Source organism: Oryzias melastigma, linkage group LG5, assembly GCF_002922805.2.
Source record: "Oryzias melastigma strain HK-1 linkage group LG5, ASM292280v2, whole genome shotgun sequence".
Lineage (NCBI taxonomy): Eukaryota > Metazoa > Chordata > Actinopteri > Beloniformes > Adrianichthyidae > Oryzias > Oryzias melastigma.
Genome location: NC_050516.1, coordinates 36,403,955 through 36,421,989, shown reverse-complemented (window position 1 = coordinate 36,421,989; position 18,035 = coordinate 36,403,955). Strand labels below are relative to the sequence as shown.

At 45.5% G+C, this 18,035-nt stretch overlaps 1 protein-coding gene and 1 long non-coding RNA gene across 5 annotated transcripts in view; one reads left to right on the top strand and one right to left on the bottom strand.

The window, feature by feature from the left end:
• Nucleotides 1–566, bottom strand: part of LOC112145793 — a 12,867-nt gene extending 12,301 nt beyond the window's left edge. The window contains exon 1 of the long non-coding RNA XR_002919135.2: nucleotides 429–566. This is a non-coding gene — a long non-coding RNA (uncharacterized LOC112145793). The remainder of the gene's footprint in view (nucleotides 1–428) is intronic.
• On the top strand, nucleotides 472–18,035 carry smpd4 (sphingomyelin phosphodiesterase 4). Of its 4 annotated transcripts, none has more exons than XM_024271252.2 (20): nucleotides 472–621; nucleotides 904–986; nucleotides 1,065–1,151; nucleotides 1,340–1,476; nucleotides 1,555–1,630; nucleotides 1,713–1,821; nucleotides 1,930–1,982; nucleotides 2,839–2,981; nucleotides 3,777–3,909; nucleotides 5,006–5,071; nucleotides 10,169–10,258; nucleotides 12,911–13,065; nucleotides 13,138–13,228; nucleotides 13,296–13,393; nucleotides 13,466–13,629; nucleotides 14,569–14,774; nucleotides 15,595–15,825; nucleotides 16,085–16,216; nucleotides 16,284–16,412; nucleotides 17,462–18,035. In XM_024271252.2, exons 2-20 carry the CDS (start codon nucleotides 948–950, stop codon nucleotides 17,780–17,782), a joined length of 2,460 nt encoding a protein of 819 aa, XP_024127020.1. In that variant the 5' UTR covers nucleotides 472–621; nucleotides 904–947; the 3' UTR covers nucleotides 17,783–18,035. The 4 variants fall into 4 exon arrangements, with proteins under 4 accessions (XP_024127020.1, XP_024127019.1, XP_036067999.1 ...); XM_024271251.2 differs by having other exon boundaries at nucleotides 5,006–5,077; XM_036212106.1 differs by lacking the exon at nucleotides 10,169–10,258.

The following is an 18,035-nucleotide window of genomic DNA, read 5'->3' as shown; positions in this document are numbered from 1 at the left end:
CGCCTCTTTCCACGCCTCGACCACGAGACCGCGGATGTAAACAGCTTCTACTTTAATAACGCTGGAGAATTGTACAAGTCATTGTTGAAGCCTTTGAGGGAGAACCATTCCAACATTTGATTCTGTCAGCGGTCTTTTGGGATTTACTTACATTTATTCCTTTTTGTCGAGATAAAAGGAGCATTTGGGTGACGAATAAACTTTGGTTGGTGATTTCATGGAGGAGCTGTACCATTCCGTATGATATGCAACTTATAATTTATAATCAAAAAAATGAAAAAAAGAAAAACGAATGTTAAACAAAATAAAAAAATGTCCAAAGGGCATAACCTCAGACGTTAAATATACTTCTATAGAGTAAATCCGCATCTAAAAATATATTTTCGTTTTTTTTCCCATCCCCAAACTGTTCAATACAGTGTTAATACCTCCATAGACATGTGGCCCCGGAGCCTCAGGTTGCATGGAAACCTCTAGTCCAGACGGTGGCAGCAGAGAGCGCTACAGACTACAGTCCGTCCAGCACCACAGAAGAAGTCAGGCAGCTGCTTGATGCTGATGGAAGCGCGCGCGCTCCGGGGAAAAGTAGCCCAAACTTAGATCTATCTGTCGGGAACAAAGGTAAAGATGTGCTCACTGAGAGTTCTCTGTTTGTTTCGTCGGTCAGCTGCTGTTCGCAGTCTGCGGCAGCTACAGTTTGTTTAAACAACTCCTGTTAGCATAGCACGTCAGCTAGCTCCCGCTAACTTAACTAATGTCCGCCGCTGTTTCTCTCCGTTCGGTTCGTGTGACGTCAGCGGTCCTTCTCCCCCGTAAACAGTAGTTAACGTAGTTATCGCGTGGCTTCATCCTGTCGCTGTTCTCCCGTATCTGGAGCTGAAAGTCCGAACATGTGGGTTGCAGCTCCGGCAGGATCCGGGCGGCAGCGGGACGTGGACTCGGTCTACATGGCTGCTCCGACCATGCCGCAGCCCAGCTTCCTGCTGGTGAGTCCTTCACGGCACCGAGCCGGGACAGAACATCCTGCGGTACCGGCTGTTTTCAGGACTGTGATGTCTCTGCAGGCGAACCTCAAAGCGGACTCCACCACCAAACCTCTCCTCCAGCGGTGCCAGGACCTGGTGAAGATCATCGACGAGTATCCCGCCAAGGTGCCGCCTCCTTTTTCCACAGGGCTGCTGGGGATGATGGATGGGATGCTGTCATCTTCCCCACACCTGTCTCACCTGGCAGCAGTGTTCTGCTGAGGCCAGCTGGGTCCAGCAGAGAGCCTGATCGGGATCAGCTGGAGCGGGTTTGTCCGCCGGGTCGTGACCTGCTGGTGTCCTCCTGTGTGCAGGAGCTGCACCTGATCTTCCCCTGGCTGGTGGAAAGCGTGTTCGGCAGTCTGGACGGGGTCATCATGGGTTGGAGCTTACGCCTTCTTCACTCGCGATGCAGCGAGTACAACATCGTCTTAGAGTTCCTGAACCCCAGGTAGCTCACCTGCAGACAGAGGTTAAGTGTGTGGATCCAACCAGAACCAGAGCGTCTCCCGTCTCTCTCTGTCTTTAGTGGCCCAATGATGAAGCTGGTGTATAAACTTCAAGCAGAAGAATACAAATATGAAGTTCCTGTCAACTATCTGCCAGTATGACCCTTCTGACGTTCCTCGCAGATTACTCCACTAAAGTCTGGATGATTCTTTAGTCTTCTTCTGCTGTGTTGCTCAGGGTCCTGTGAGAGCCTGCATTCAGGAGGGGGTCCTCCCAGACTGCCCGCTGTTCCACAACAATCTACAGTTTCCTCCGTCTGGCGTCCTGACCCCCAACATCGCCCTGAGTATCCTTCACAAAGCTGCACACCTTCACTTAGAAAAGAGAGTTCAATCAAGAAGAAGTTAGGAGAAGCTTCATCAACCCAACGTAACTGTTCCTGAACATTCTTCAGATCCCTTTGAGTTCTTCGTGTTTAACTTTGCATACTGCCTCATCACGCCAAAGGTAAGTTCCCTGCTGCTGGAACGCCGTCAGTGTGAGGATGAGTGGATCTGTTGATCTGCTGCTTCAGAATGGTCATTGTAACCATTTAGATTTATTTATTTACACATTAAAAAAGAACATAAGAATACAAGCAATAAAAAAATCTGAAATAGTCATGTGATGGTGTGTCACAAAAACCAACGGGGTTTATTCAAGATGGTCAAAAAATAAATAAATAAAATACAGTTAGTAAACAAATAGAGAACTAGATTGAAGGATCGAAAACATAAAACCAAAATACTGTAGCAGAACAATTCAGAATGAAAATTAACTTGTGAAACATGATCAAACCACATTTTTAAACCTTTAGGTCAAAACCTTTTCAGTTTGTTTTTATTTAATCTTGTTATCAAGAATTCAAACTCATTTAATAATTTGTTTCCATGGTAACGGAAAGAAAACTTGTGACTTGGAGAGAGGATGAAGGTGAAATGTCTGCCTTCGTCTGGTACCATAAAAGGGAAGTTGATTTATGAAACACTTGAAAATCGTTTGAATATTTCCACTGATTGGTCATTACAGAAACTGTAAGTATCAGATGAATATTGATATCAATATTTAACATTGTAATTTAGAAAAGAGTGGGCGCCTCATTCACAGAATTTGTGGCCAAACGATAAATTACCTTTTGTAAAATTATTTTTTTTCCACATAACTAGGACATGTAGGAGGAGCCTAAACAAATCTACAATAAGAGAGATGAATGAGGGAATATTACAATGATAAAATCAATAAAAATGTTCATAATTTTTAGTTTTTCTTTTGATTCCCAGAGATTTTGTCATTTTATTACCAATATTTCTGTTGATGATTTCAGAATTTTCCTCAAGGCCATCAGGGAAGTTGCACGGACAGCGCCTACTTCGTGTTGGTGGACATGTACCTGAAGTATTTCCTCCCCAGTGAGGGAAGCGTGCCTCCGTCTGACTCCAGAGGCTCCGTCACCGCTCCCTCTCCACGGTATGTATCTGTTCAAGTCATCCTGGGCTCAGAAGGAAGCCTTTGGGTTGTGGAGCAGAAACCTGCACCTCAGAGCTGCTGTGAGGAGCTCTGATCGGGATGTTCACTGTTTTAAGTATTCATTCGTTTTCAGAATAAAATTCCAATTATTTAATCTCTGATTTAATTCTGATTGAACATTTATTCAAGTAAAAAAGAATTTACTGAATTTAGCCTCCCCCATGAAAAGGCTAGTGAGCCAGCACCACCCTATGTCTAAAAAAAAACCCTAGACCACATGTGCCAAAGTTAAGGCCCAGGGGCCGGATCCGGCCCTCCGGGTGATTCTATCCGGCCCTCCAGATCATTTTATCGTTATTAATGACCCGATGTTATCTTGTGCTCATTTCTAACTTGTACAATTTTGACAAAAATATATTTTTATGGAGAGTAAAATATTGAAAGTTATTTAAGGTTTGAGTTGATTTATTCTGGAATAATATTCCTGCCTTTTTATTATTCAGAATTATGTTAAAAAGTTACAGTTTTAAAGTTTTAAAATGTAGTTTTAGTGTTCAATAAATGTTTATCCTGTTCGGCCCGCGTCCTAAAGTGAGTTTTAGATTTTGGCTTCTTGTGCGATTGAGTTTAACAGCCCTGGTCTATAGCCTCAGTCCAAAGTATGTTTCCAAATCAAGCATCTCTACTAGCGCCCTCTAGGGGTGAGGCAGAGAGCTGAGAACATCAGAGGTACCTGTCTTTATCAACTTGTCTAAATGCTGGTAACACAACGTGGATTCTGCATACTCTCTCCAGACCCTCCAGCGTGTCCTTTGCCGGTTACGGCGTTCACAGCCCCAGTCTGCTGAAGCATCACATCTTCCATCAGCCCTCGGTCAATGCAGACCCTGCAGCCCAGGAGATCTGGAGGTCAGAGACTCTGCTGCAGGTGAGTCTGCAGTCAGGTTACAGATGCTGGAACTGCAAACATTTCAGCTGAAGACCTGGTTCAGAGCTTGATAATGTCTTCTCTGAGTTGTTGGAGCTCTTTTATTGACACACGTCCGGCCCTTTTCGACTCTTTATCAGAAGACACGTCCCTATGCCAGCTAGGCTCCTCAGACGTTAGCCATCCCACCGGCTGAACATGATGGCTGTTAGTTCTGATGATGGAAGAAGCTGTGGTGACACGGCCGTCCCAGCTGCTGGCTGAGTTTACGTGGTTTGATGCTCCGATGAAACGATAACGAGGTTCAGATTCCAGCATCAGGTCTTTCAGCAGCAGCTGCTGCAGAAACTGAGCCGAGTCAAGCAGGTTCAGCTGCTTTTAGTGAAAGTTATTCAAGTCATTCATGTTATTCCTTATATTTTGACTGCCAATAATGATTAGGACATTTTCAGCATAAATCAAAACCTGTGTTGTTTTCTAGAACATAGTTAGGTAAATAAGTATTTAAACACCTTGTGATTTTCTAAGTTCTCCCTCTGACCAATGACTGGAGAGATCTTTAGTCACATGGTTCTGTTTTCAGAGTTTGGACCGAAACAGAAATCTCAGGTAGACGCCAGTCTCAGTGCAGACCAAATGTAATCTTCAGGACTCAATCCAGAACAAATAAGTGGACTTGATCCGGACCGACGGACCTCCCCAGTCTGACCACACCCCAAGAGAGACTCTTTCTAACGTTATGTGTGGCAGGAAGCAGAAAGTCAAAATTAGACTTTGGAATTAAATAAAAATGTGAATCAGCTAACCAAGCAGAAGTTCTTTGGAGCGAGAACCGGATCGTCTTAAGCCCGGTTTGTACTTCACAGTGATCAGCCGCATCCACAATCCCACGGTCTCGGTCATACTAATGTTGGCTGGATTTGAATGAACAGTCAGGCACTCCGATGCGTCTGCAGCCATCATGGTCAAACTGATGTGACTTGATCTCTCTAAATCGCCGTTTCCTGTGAAGTATCTTGTCAAATCCTCTCATGTTTCATGGAACAGCAGAACTCTCGACGTTTTCAAAAACTGCTGCTGTCTGCTTCCTCCTCAGATGTTCGTGGAGGTCTGGCTCCACCATTACTCTCTGGAGATGTACCAGAAGCTGCAGTCTCCACAGGTAAAGGTAAGACGTGAACTCCTCCCCCATCTGCTCTGCAGCATCACGCGGCTGGCTGCTGATTGGCTGAACACGCCCCCCTCCCCTCGCTCTGACACAGCAGGCCCCGTCAAGAAAACATGCTGCCCTCGTTACCATGACAACAGATAACCCCGTTTCCCCTCCAACCTTTGGATTGGTCAGATGTCAGGGCAGTCTGAAGGAGTTTAGCTGCTGCTTCTGCTAGTCATTGTTCTCCAGAACATTCAGGTTCCGGGGTTCTGCTCATAGAAGTACAGACGATAGAGCTGCAGTTTGTCCTGCTCCTTTCGGTGGCGCTTCTGCTTCTTTTGCATGCTTTGCATGTTGCATGAGCTCGTCAGCCCGGTCTGTTGGTGCCAGGTTCGCCCTTCGGTTGCATGAGGAGAAACAGACATAAGCTCATGAAACGCCTGTAGTCGTAGCTGCTCCTGCAGGGCGTGGACCACAGACTGGATGCTGGTCCTCTGGCGTCTCGGCTTCCTCACTCACCATAAGTTTCTGCCGATGCCACTTTCTAAGTCATTAACTAATCATTTTTTCAATGAAAACCATTTTGGTCAGTGGACTGAAGAAGAGTTTCTCTCATTTGATGCTAACAAACACTGACAGGGTAAACCTGAAATGATTCCAGGTTTTTCCCTTATAGGATTATAATTATGTTCTTCATCTGGTTGCTATGAAATCTAATTAGTTATTTCTCTCTGCATTGTTGCTGCTTGAAGGAAACTCCTCCTAGAACCTGCTGGAGAAACATGCTTATACAAACTGCACTTATACAAACTGCTGATCAAAAGTTTCTCAACACTCCAGTTATCCAGCTGTTTGGTTCTGTTTACAAAGATAATTATCTAAAACTGAAAAGTTATGAACGTTTCAGAAAGCTTTTTCCATGGAAACGGGTTTGAATGTTTCAATGGAGGTAGAACCAGGTCACCTTAAGATGTTCCAACCTTCTCTGCCTGCATCCTGGCAGCTGGAACCCACCGTACTGTTGTAGGGCTGAAGGTATCGAGGTAAATCTGTGCAAACACACAAGTTTAAATGACACACATGGAAAACTGAATGTGGAGTTGCAGGAAAGAAGAAGACGTAAAACAAACCTAAACTTGTGGAACATAATGTGGGAACTCGCCTGAGAAACATCTTGACTTGTGCGTAAAAATGTTCTAATGTGAGGAAAACACTTAAGATTTGATTTGAGGTTACAGAGAAAAGAATAACTCGTAAGATTGTGTTGATAAGTTCAGTTTTCTTCTGTAGATGAGTTTCACACAAACGGTTTCTGACTTTTGGCACACCCCCGGTGAAATATTTGACTATCTAAAGGGGGCAGGAATGGTTGCTCTGGTCGGAAATGAACCAATCAGAGGATGGAAAATCAAGACGCTGTTTCTGAACCTTCTCAGCAACGGTGTATCAAGCTGGGAGTATTTGGACACTTCCCTTCAATAATCTTACGAAAATACGCCGGAGTGTTCATCCCGTTTATAGACTAGCTGTGGTCGAATCAGAGGGGGGTGGATGTAACGGCCGGTTCCACAGTTAACACTCATTATGCTACTTCAGTTCTCTTAATAAACTACTCAGCTCCCAACAAGGGTTCTATTGACAACATATTAGTCTTATTAACATCTTAACACCACCGTAGAGAGTACAAATATCAACTGTTCACTTGTGTTGGCCGGAGGTTTGGTTGGTAAGATTCTATTTCCTGCTAAAAAACAATGAAGGGAAGTGTCAAAATGCTCCTTTTGAAGTGACTTATCCCGGCGTGGGGCGCCATCAGAACCGTCGTCTCTCGCCATAACACGGTTCATCTTTTAGCTAAGTTTTGCTTTCATGTTTGTTTCAACTACAGCCTGATTGGTTGTTGACTTTTGTCAATCTCCTCTGGGTTAAACAGAACACGTTCAGGTCGGCAAATCTACGTAAATCTCCAATCACGATCAGATCTTTGATTTGGTCCGTAATCCTGGTCTCATTTTTCTATGAAGGTTTGAACTTTGAGAGTTTAAACAAAGAAAACGTGTGAACATGTTCATGTCTGAGGACAGTAGATAAAGTGAGTAGTCTGGAGTTTTGTTGCATTAAAACATCAGTAATAATTGTCAAAGATCAAGTTGACGATTTTACAGATTTCACACATTATGGGTTATTTTTAAATGAGACCAACGTACAATGATACCAGGATCTGTTTGTAACTCTTGTTTATTTAATCAACTATTCAGAGTCGAACATGAAAGAACTCAAATATTATTTAATGAATCATTGGAGTGCTCTGAAACTTTTGAGTGGTGGTGATGTCTAAAGATTTAAAGACACTGCTGTTTATTGTTCAAACAAACAAACATTTAGAGTTTCTTCCTCTTGTTGGCCTAAAATGTAGATTTGGATAATTCCAGGTTTTTATCTCCGTATATCTTCCAGTAGTGGTCGCTCTCTGCCTCTACAGTAGTTCGTTACTTTAGACACCGGTCTCCAACAGTGGCCGGGACACTATGGACACACTGGAGAGTAGGGGTGTAACGGACCACGGATGATCCGTGATCCGTACGGATCAGAAGCCACGGTTCGGGACACGGTTCGGACACGTGTGTACCGCGGACCACTCCGACCCCCACCCCCAGCCAGCGCACACACCTCGGGCTCTCATAATTTAAACCAATTGTCCGTTCACATCAATGAAATTCTGTCAAATTCCTGTAAATCCTCTTTGTTTTGACCAGCGCTGAAGTAACAGCTTCACGGTTATTTCTTAAAGTCTGTTCCTGAATCTCCCGCTGCGTGTGGGCGGAGCTTTCAGGGTTTTTCCTGCATAGAGAATTTGGTGTCGGCCGCCACCAGCTCCTGGAAAAGGGGGGATGTGGCTGATTCTAGGAGCCCAGACTGAGAGAGGGTCCACGGAGACCCGAATGATGACAAAATGATACAACAGAAACAATAATTTCAGTAAACCAATAACCAATATATAATCGCAAATATTTAGATTTTAATGTCAACGTAACAATACTTAAATATTTTGTTTTGGAAACATCGTCTGCGGACCCCCTTCCTCTAAATTGAAAATGGTTCGGTCCGACTGGACTTTACTTCCACAGCTGTTTATGACCAACAGACCCACAGAGTTTGAGGGAGAGAAGACACGCTTTAAAATCAGGAGTTTAAAGACCTGATTTAGAGGAGAACCTCCGTGAAAAAAGAAAAAAGGAGACAGTCTGTCTATTGCCGCGCGGAAAGAGGAAAGGAGAGAGTGCTCGTAAACGGACAGAGGGGTGGGGGGCATCCAGTTAGTTGTAAGAGTTGAAGTGATGAATTTGAGGGTTTTGTTCAAACATTTGCCTGAGGCTTTTGTATGGTGCTTCAAACTAGAATAATTAGTTGTTTTATTGTGTATCAATATACGGTTTGTTAGTGGCTCAATTAGTTACATTACATTAGTTAACTAATGGCTCAATTAGTTACATTGAGCCATTTATGTTTTATAATGAGGTGATCTAATAATAGTAAAATATGTAAATTGAAAGAATGTTCAATAACGTTTATGAAATAACCACAATAATAGTAAAATAAACTTGTTAAGGTATACAAATCTGAAGTCGCCACGAGACACCACCATCTTATTTTAAGCCAGGAAAAACCCTGCAGCTTCCGTCACAAACTTTACTCAACTTGACGCGGATGGATAGATATCAGGTTTATTTAATGTTAAGACCTGAATAAAAGCATCGGTACACGTTTACATTTCTGGATTCAAAGAATCTCCGAGTTAGGAGAAGCAGCTGTCTATTTTAAAGCATTATTTTCTCTCAGTTTTTGTAGATTTGGTCACAAGACATGCAAATGTAGTCAGAAACTACATGTTTTAGCATTTTGTTTGTGTTCAAACTCTAAAGATATTCTGTTTTAATAAATAGGTGTCAATGAGCAAACGTTTTAATGTTGCATATATAAATATTGTGTGTGGGAAGTACTTTATATTGATACTGAATATATGATTTGAAGCATTTCCAAAAATTAGCTTTCATATTGTTGTTGTCGTATTTTTTTTTTTTTTTAATATTCAACTGATCCGAAAAATGATCCGAACCGTGACCCTAAAACCGTGACACGATCCGAACCGTGAGTTTTGTGATCCGTTACACCCCTACTGGAGACAGTTAGATCCCCCGCACAGTCGTGCAGATGCTGGCAGTGTTGCCAGATTAGACGAAAAAACACCCAATTTGAGTGGAAAAACTGCCCAATCTGACAACGCTGCACGTCGGACGTCTGCGGTGTTTATCCTGTGCAGCAATGATTAGATTTGGGGTTTAAACTTCGTGCGGTGGCATACGCCAAAGAAGATTCTGTGAGGAATCTGCACAACATTTGGGAGGATCCTAAACGTATCCCAGAATGGTGCGAAGCAGATTAGGAGGATACTGAGAAAACGCTTCCAGAAAGGGAGCAGACTATTTCCTGGTGGAAAAGCGACTGGATTATTGATCTAACACGGAAAGGTGCGTCTATCTCCAGGAAAATAATTCACAAGAAAACAAAGAGGATTTTTAGATGCAGAGAGAACAGAAACGTTTACAGCCAGTGATAATCAGAACAATTTAATCATTTCAAGAAATCCTGAGATGTTCATCTGGTGTTGTCTGCATTTCTTGACCAAATTTACCCCAAATGACCCCATTATTCATCACCATTCTGTCTGTGATGGAATAATCAGCATTTTTGGAATAAACTCTGTGGCGACTATTAGAAGATACACGGTAGTTACATTCCTGGTAAAGTTTTGTAGGAAGCCGTTTTCTCTTGTGTTGTTACTCTGTGCCGATGCAGCCGAGGCCTCTCATTGGCCGGCGCCGTGGACGCTCCGTGTTTGGACGGTTTTTGATTCCTGTTTGTCTCCTCTCCTGTCGTCTGCTGTCCTCCTGAATCTGTGGTCGCTTTCCTGTTTGTGCCGCTTCCTTCTCTCTTCTTCTCATGTGCACCAACTTCCTGCCACCTTCTTCTCTGTTGTCTTCCTCACGCTCCCTCTCCATGCCCCCCTCCCCCCCCCCCTCCTCCCTGGTGGTTACGGGTGAACAGCTGGCGCTGCTGCAGTACCGCCTCAGTTTGTCCAGCATGCCGAGCCAACCCCACGCCCCACCAGGCTCTGGGACCCTCCACACCTACCAAGTACTTTTACCTTTTAACTCTCCCCCGCCCCTCTGGGGCCTCCTGGAGGTAAACCTTCAGTCAGATCAGTTCACTGTCAAGGATCCTTCTCTCCTGCTGGGGGGGCACAGTTGGTCAGTAGTAGCCTGTTTGCTGCCCTTTTCATAGTGCTGTTGTGGGAGAAGCTGTAATCAGGCCCCGCCCCTAAACCGATCACACGGGGGGGGGGGGGGGGTGCACATGGGCTTCTACAGTATACATGGATGCTCTCTGGATTGAAAAAAGACCACAATGCATTGCATTTGAATGATTTGCCATTGAAAAAAATGTGTGTAAATTTATTTTCCATAAATCCTCCGTTTCCTCATCAGAAACGTTCATATTTATCATGTTTTTCCTTCAGCAAATGGATGAAATCATCTTTAGCTTCAAAAACAGTAGTTCTGCATTCAAACCCAAACTATATCGTCTCAGGGAGTCGTGAGGGACCATGACATGGTTCATATCCGTCTCCTGCACCACCGCTGGGGTTTGATCACGCAGACAACAGACTCTCAAGTCCATGAACTCTTTAAAACTGAATTAATAAAGGTTTAGTGAAACTTATCTCCACCTCATTATCAGGTCGCAGAGATGTATCTCCGTCCCGTCCTGCTCTTCATGCTCCAGATCATTACAGAGGTGTACATGACCAGCACTATGAAAACGGCTCTGAACAGAATTGTACGCACAGGAACGACTCCAACCCCCCGAGTACAGACACTGAAACCTCAGATTTGTGTGAGTGACGTCCAGTCACATCATCCTCTAACCGTCCTGATGAGACGGCCATAGAGACGGCTGCTGGACGTTGATTGGAAGCAGCAACACTCCGGCTCCCGTCAGGTAGAGAAGTATCCTTGACAAATGCAACCCTGGAATGAAGCTCTGGAAGGAGTCTGCGCAGACCTGGTTGTGGCTCTCTGCGGTGTGTGTGAAGCATGTCTAACAGTTGTGTGGCGGCTTTGCTGTGCAGCTTTCTATCACTCAAGAGCTGCAGCTCAGCCCCTGTCAGACTGAAGGCCGATTGTCATGAAGTCCTTCTAGCTTTAACTGATGTGCCAACACACAATGGTGGATCTCATGGCTCAGAACATGACAGGGCGGCTTTGGCATGACGGTAAACTCCAGTGTAACACACGGGTCCCACGCACCAGGTCTGGAAATAATAGGAAATGAGCTGAGCATGAGGTCGACAACATGTTACACGACATAAACAGCAGGTTTTATAATAACTGACTATGTGACTAAAAAGTAGAAAAAACAGTCTAAAGTAGAGATGAACAACTTCGCTCTGACAGGAAGAAACTCGTGTCAAAAAACTGAAACAAACATGGAAAATGTTCACAGCGTCACTCACTCTAACTTTGAGTCTAGCCTCCATCTTGAGTTTACCTTCTAAACCTGAAGGAGCAGATCACCCACATGTGGTTTTCTCCACCTGTTGGCCGTAGATGTGGGTCTGTGCTGTGACTGTTGGGTTGACAAAATCAATTAATCAATGTGAGTCAATCCAAGCTTAATAGATTATTTGGTCCATAAAAATATAGATCGATCTAACACATAAAACTCAAGTCCGCTAGCTTGATGCTAAGGTTTAATGGAATTTCCCATAGGACGGCTAATGCTAACGACCAGTCGACCTAAACATTCATGAACATCTAAATCTTTATAAACTCAGGAAGGCATTTCCAAACTATTTTAAGGAAATATTCTTTAAAGCAGGGGTCCCTAAACCTTTTCCCGTGAACGCCACATGACTCTTTTCTTCTCTAATGGGGGGCCGGGGTCGGTTTGAGGGCTGATGGGAAAAGTCTAACAATCACAGCCTAAATGTAAACATTTACGTCTTTCCAGAAAAAAACTCATAGCGAATTTTAAATAATTCATTTCTGCAATCTTCACAGAAAAAAAATACTAAAACATTTTAAAAACTAGATGTATAGCATTACCTGCAGTAATGCCAGAGTGAATGCTGTCAGCTGAAAGTGACTGAAGTTCATGGCTAAAAACGCTGAAGCGTATAACTAGCTAAAATATTAGCTAAACTCTAAATTAGCCTAAAAAACAGAATTAGCCAAAACAGCTAGCTTGTAGCTAAACTATTAGCTAAATGCTAAATTAGCCTTAAAAGTTGGTAAAATGTCTAATTTAGTCTAAAAGTTCAAATCCAAAATTGAACTGAACATAATTGAGAAGATCAAAAGAATCTGAATCGAATTGATTCTGGGAATTATCCACACCCAGCCCTAGTGTCCTCCATCCCACATCCCGTTTGACCTCAGAAAGCTGTAGGGGTTCAGGTCCTGCAGCCCACACCATCAGCACCCACCGCCCTGCTGACACACAGTCTGTTTGTCTGGAAGACTTCATCCACAAACCCTGTGTTTTCTAAATCCTGCTAGACGACCACATGTGCAGCATTTCCTCATGAGGGTCATGTCTTTGGGCTGGAATAACCGGGTCCAGAGTATTTCCTGGGGGGACGACGAGCGTGGGACCTTTGTGTTCGGGGGGCTGAGAGTCTTTGGCTGCTTCTGCTCTGGGATGCGCTGAGGCTGTTTTCTGAAGCCGCTCAGTCTGTTCTGGTGCTGGTGCTGGTGTGGACCGCTGTGTGACCGCCTGCATTTTCAGGAGCCCTTCAGCCCGTCAGAGGAGCTGGTTCTGGTGGTGCGTCTGCTGGTCAAGCATCTGCACGCTTTCTCCAACAGCCTGAAGCCCGAGCAGGCGTCGTCCTCGCCCTCGGCCCACTCCCACGCTCACACCAGCCCGCTGGAGGAGTTCAAGAGGTCAGCCTCTAGCGCCCCACGTTTAGAAAGCGTTTTCATAGCAGCTCGTCCACATGGATGTGTTCTCTGCAGGGTGGTGGTGCAGCGGTTCGTGCAGCAGAAGCTCTACCTGTTCCTGCAGCACTGCTTCGGTCACTGGCCTCTGGACGCCTCCTTCAGAGCGGTACGTAGTCTCTGAGCTACCCAACTCACCATGCTGCCTCAGCTGTTACCTGTCCTGTCTGCCTCAGGTGTTGGAAACCTGGCTCAGCTTCATCCAGCCGTGGAGATACACTGGGGAGAAGAGCAACCCTCAGCCCGACCAGAACCGAACCATTCCTGACAAATGGTGAGCCCAGTGGTGACCCTGACAGATGTTGGGCAGAAAGCGGCTCTGGTCACGTAAACCTGTCCTCTGCAGGGAGCCGTTTGTCCAGGAGAACCTCCTCATGTACACCAGGCTCTTCCAGGGCTTCCTGAACAGAGCCGTCAGGATGGACCTGGTCAACGCCAAAAACGCTCTGATGGTGTTCAGAGTGGCCAAAGTGTTCTCGCAGCCCAACCTGTCGGAGATGATCCAGAGAGGTGAGATCTCTTTTCTAAAGCTGCATTCACACCAACGTGACAGCGCCTGGCCAACACTGTGGTCATAAGGTCGGCGCCGCATCCGTGTGTGGGCGGAGCTACGTTCACCCTGATTGCTATATGGGGAAGCTTCTGTGTAAATATTAGGGGAGCAACGGATCACAAAACTCGGTTGAGATCAGTGAAAAGTGAACAAAAAGGCAGGTGAGGCACTGCTATGCTCGCTTTTCCTGGTGATGTTCTTCAGGTGAGATCATTCAGAGTCTCTCCTGCTGCTGGAGCTGTGTCCGAATGACGGCCGCCTCCACAGTGTTTCTGTGTCTCTGTGACCCAGTTTGTAGAGTCACTGTCCTGCAGAAACCAGAGAGGGAAAAACAACTTTTTCTTGTTGTCTTCATTCATTAATTCATTCATTCATATTCCTGACCGCTTCTTCCCTTTCGGGGTCGCGGGGTGCTGGAGCCTATCCCGGCTACTGAAGGGCGAAGGCGGGGTACACCCTGGACAGGTCGCCAGTCTGTCTCAGGGCCTCAATCACACACCCATTCACTCTCACATTCACACCTAGGGGCAATTTAGAGTCACCAATGAACCTATGAAGCATGTTTTTGGACGGTGGGAGGAAGCCGGAGTCCCCGGTGAAAACCCACGCATGCACGGGGAGAACATGCAAACTCCACACAGAAAGGTCCCAGCCGGGATTCGAACCGGGGCCTTCTCGCTGTGAGGCAAGAGCGCTAACCACTGCGCCACCGTGCAGCCCTTATGTTGTCTTGATGAAAAATATGAAGTTCAGGCTGCTTCATGCTCCAGCTGCTCCACCGTCTGTCTGTAGGTTGACCTAACGTTGAAACTCGACGCCCCCGACCCGTTGATCTGTCCGGTGTGAACACAGAGTCAGACGCATGTGTTTGTTTTAATAAAGTTCTGGTTCTGCAGTGGAGCAGCTGTTTCTGGAGCCCGAGCACGTCCTCCACCACCGGCAGCCTCGCGGCTACTTGACGCCCAGCCATGGAGGGAGCTTCCTGTCGTCACGGCAACGGGTGGTGACGGACATGGTGTTCAAAGTGAAGAGCCACGTCTACGCGCTGGAAGGACAGGACTGTCAGTACACGCAGATGTTCGGCACCGAGCTCAAAGCAGCCGTAAGTTCTCCAGAACTTGACTTGGTTTCCCCAAAGGTTTGATCACAGTGGATACAGAAGCCATCATCAGTATAAACCAGGGGCCTCCGAAGTACTGGATGGCAGTGATTGACTGTTTCTTTATTCTTAGTATTTCTCTTCCGTAGGTTTTTTTAACGTCCATAACTCTTCAGATGTTGAGCTCATTCAACTATTAAAATATTCATCTCTTTTTATGCTAGCTTTTTCAGCTATTTTGGCAATTACTGATGATTTTTAGGCTTTTTGGAGTTTAGCTAATATTTCAGCTACATGCTAGCTGCTTTGGCTAATTTAGATTTTTTTAAATATTTTTTGGGTTAATTTAGCATTTAGCTAATATTTTAGCTAGCTATCAATTTCAGCGTTTTCAGCTGCCACATTCAGCTTCCAGCATTCACATTAGCATTATCACAGCTAATGCTATATATCTAGTTTATAAAATGTTTTAGGATTATTTTTTTCTGTAAAGTTTACAGAAATGATTTTTTTTAGATTTGATTGTGTGTCTTTCTGTAAAACCATAAATCTTTACGTTTAGGCTGAGATTGTTACACTTTTTCTGTTCCTACAAACTGACCCCGCCCCCATCAGAGAGGAAACAGTCATGTGACCCTCACAGGAAGACTTTGGGCGCCCTGGTATAAAGCACTGCAGACTGCTTTAGTGAATCAGCAGACATTCCTTCTACTCGTTCTGTGAAGACGTTTCCCTCAGTGGACATGAGACAGAATGAACGTTCCTCCAGTGATGCTCAGAGTCTGAATCCGTAAAGAGTCCACTGTGGGGGTTCTGTCTGCAGGTCATGAAGCTGATCCAGATCATCGCTCAAGCTCGACAGACGGCCAAGAGGATATCGGACCAGTCCAGTGAGATGGCGGCCAGCGGCTCCTTCCTGTCCTGGTTCGGGTTCGGCTCCTTGGATCCTGGCAGCCCGTTTGGAGGTGCGGAGGCCGAGGACAGCGGTGAATGTCTGAGGAAAACCCACGAGTTCCTGGACAGAGCCCTGGAGAACCTCTGTCAGATCTTCAAGGTAGATGGGTTTGGGTCAGGTTTTGTTGTGAGTCTTTCTCTGAAGGGGCGGCTGTGGTGGAGCGGCCGACCTCTGATTGGAAGGTTGCAGGTTTGGGTCCCACTCTGCCCGACTGTGTTGTCAGGAGCAGTTGTTGGCATTTCTTGGTAATCTGCCTTATGAGATTTTTTTAATCGTTTTTTTGGGTGAAGATCATTTTTTGGTGGGGGTGTTTGTAAATGCTGCTCTCTCCTCACTCCGCCTCTGGTCTTTGCTGCAGCTGAACCAGAACCAGCTGACCCAGCTGATGAGCTCCGTCAGCTCGTCCCAGGATGAAGCTCAGAGCAGACAGCTGCCCGACTGCGTCCAGGAGGCGGGGGGGCTCGTCCTCACGGAGCTGGGCCGACAGCAGGTGAGACGTGACGCCGGAGCAGGAGGAGCCGCGGCAGAAACCCGGCCTGACTGTGTGTGTTCTGCAGATGATGAACGGACTGCGCAGGTTTGACGTCCAGTACCAGGGAGACCCGGAGCTGCAGCCCATCCGGAGCTATGAGAACGCCCTGCTGGTCAGGCTGCTCTACAGACTCTCTGCTCTGCTCAACCAGAGGGTGGGTGTCTGTGGTCATGTGACCTGCTGTTTGAATGGTTGACAATCACAAAATGTAACTGTAATACCTCCACTCAACCTGTAGGGGGCAGCAGACACACAGTTTTGGACTATATGTTCAGGAATTAAGCAAGTTTAAAGACAGAACTTTTAAAGCCCCATTTATAGAAACCAACAGACAAAAAGTTGATTTGGGGTTTGGTTTCCCTTTAAAGATGTTTACTTTAAGAAAGACTGAGTTCATGAAATCTGCTGAGTCAAATTCATCTAAAACATGAAGTTTGTACTTCAAATATTTTTAAAAACCAATTTAACAACTAGATATATATCATAACCTGTGATAGTGCTGGTGTGAATGCTGAAGATGCTGAAATTGATAGTAAAAATGCTGAAGCTGACATCTTCCCAAAATATAAGCTAATTACCAAATTAACCCAAAAAATTTGGAAAATTTATAGTTTTGCCAAAACAAACAGCATAATGCTAAAATATTAGCCACAAAAATCAGAAAATGTCTAATTAGCAAAAACAGCTAGCATAATGCTAAAATATCAGCTAAACTCCAAATTAGCCGAACAAACCGTCTAATTTAACAAAAACAGTTTGTTTCTAAATTAAAATCTAGATGACAAATGAACCTTAAAAGCAGCTGCTGAACATTTTAAGGTGTACACAAAGTGTTGGAAGGATCTGAGCATGCCCTGTGGGGCATATTTTACTCAATATTTCAAAGAAATATTTTCCATAAACTTATCAAAAAAGTTTATAGAAATAACACAAGCAGTAATGTTATGAAGGAGCTGAACGTTTGATACTAAGATTACTGAAATCTCTAAGTGAGTTTTTATCTTCCTAAACCGATACTGACAGAACCAGGAGAATCACTGGCTGTTATGTTTGATCAAATCCTCTTCTGTGAGGTTTCTCCAAACTTTTGTCAGACTGTCATGAGGATCCAGTTCGATACCGAACAGAACCACTGTGTCCAGAGACCGTTTAACTCGGCCCGTCTGCGTCGCTCTGACCTCCACACCTGTCTTCTGTCTTCAGCTCAGCGGCTCTATGAGCGCGTTGTGCTCCCGCCCCGACTTCCTGGGTCGCCTCGGCCGTCATTACCTGACGGACCCGGACGCCGCCGGCCGGCTGAGGCAGAGCCCGATGAGCCTGCGGGCGCTGGAGCGGCGCCGCCAGCCCAGGCTGAGCCTGCGGCCGCTGGCCTCTTACCGGACGCTGCTGCTGCTGCTGGCCGTCTACATGCTGGGGGCTCTGCTGTCGCTGGGCCCCCTGTCCACCACGGCGCTGCTCCTCGCTGGGGGGTTCCTGTTCGGGGTGCTGATGACGCTGTGTGGAGACAAACTCAAAACACACTGAACCCTGTTCTGGTCTGTGAAACGGAAACAGCTGCTTGTTGTTCAGCACATTTGGATTTTGGAGTCGATCTTAGCGACACACGCTGCCCCCTGCTGGAGGAGCGCTGCACCTGAAAGTTCTGACTTTGTTTCACAACAAATAAAGTTTCTCTTTTCCTCCAACCAACAAAGGCAGCCAGAAACATGTAAATGCACTGAGGGAAGAGAAAATACAATAAACCGTTTGCACTCGTTTGTATTCTGTTTTAAGAGAA

Bases quoted from the DNA above. Each gene is read 5' to 3' on its own strand.
- smpd4 (XM_024271251.2), top strand. From the start codon at position 948: ATGGCTGCTCCGACCATGCCGCAGCCCAGCTTCCTGCTG. The intron at 13,394-13,465 runs GTGAGCCCAGTG...TGTCCTCTGCAG, and splicing joins CGAACCATTCCTGACAAATG to GGAGCCGTTTGTCCAGGAGA. The intron at 16,413-17,461 runs GTGGGTGTCTGT...TTCTGTCTTCAG, and splicing joins CTGCTCTGCTCAACCAGAGG to CTCAGCGGCTCTATGAGCGC.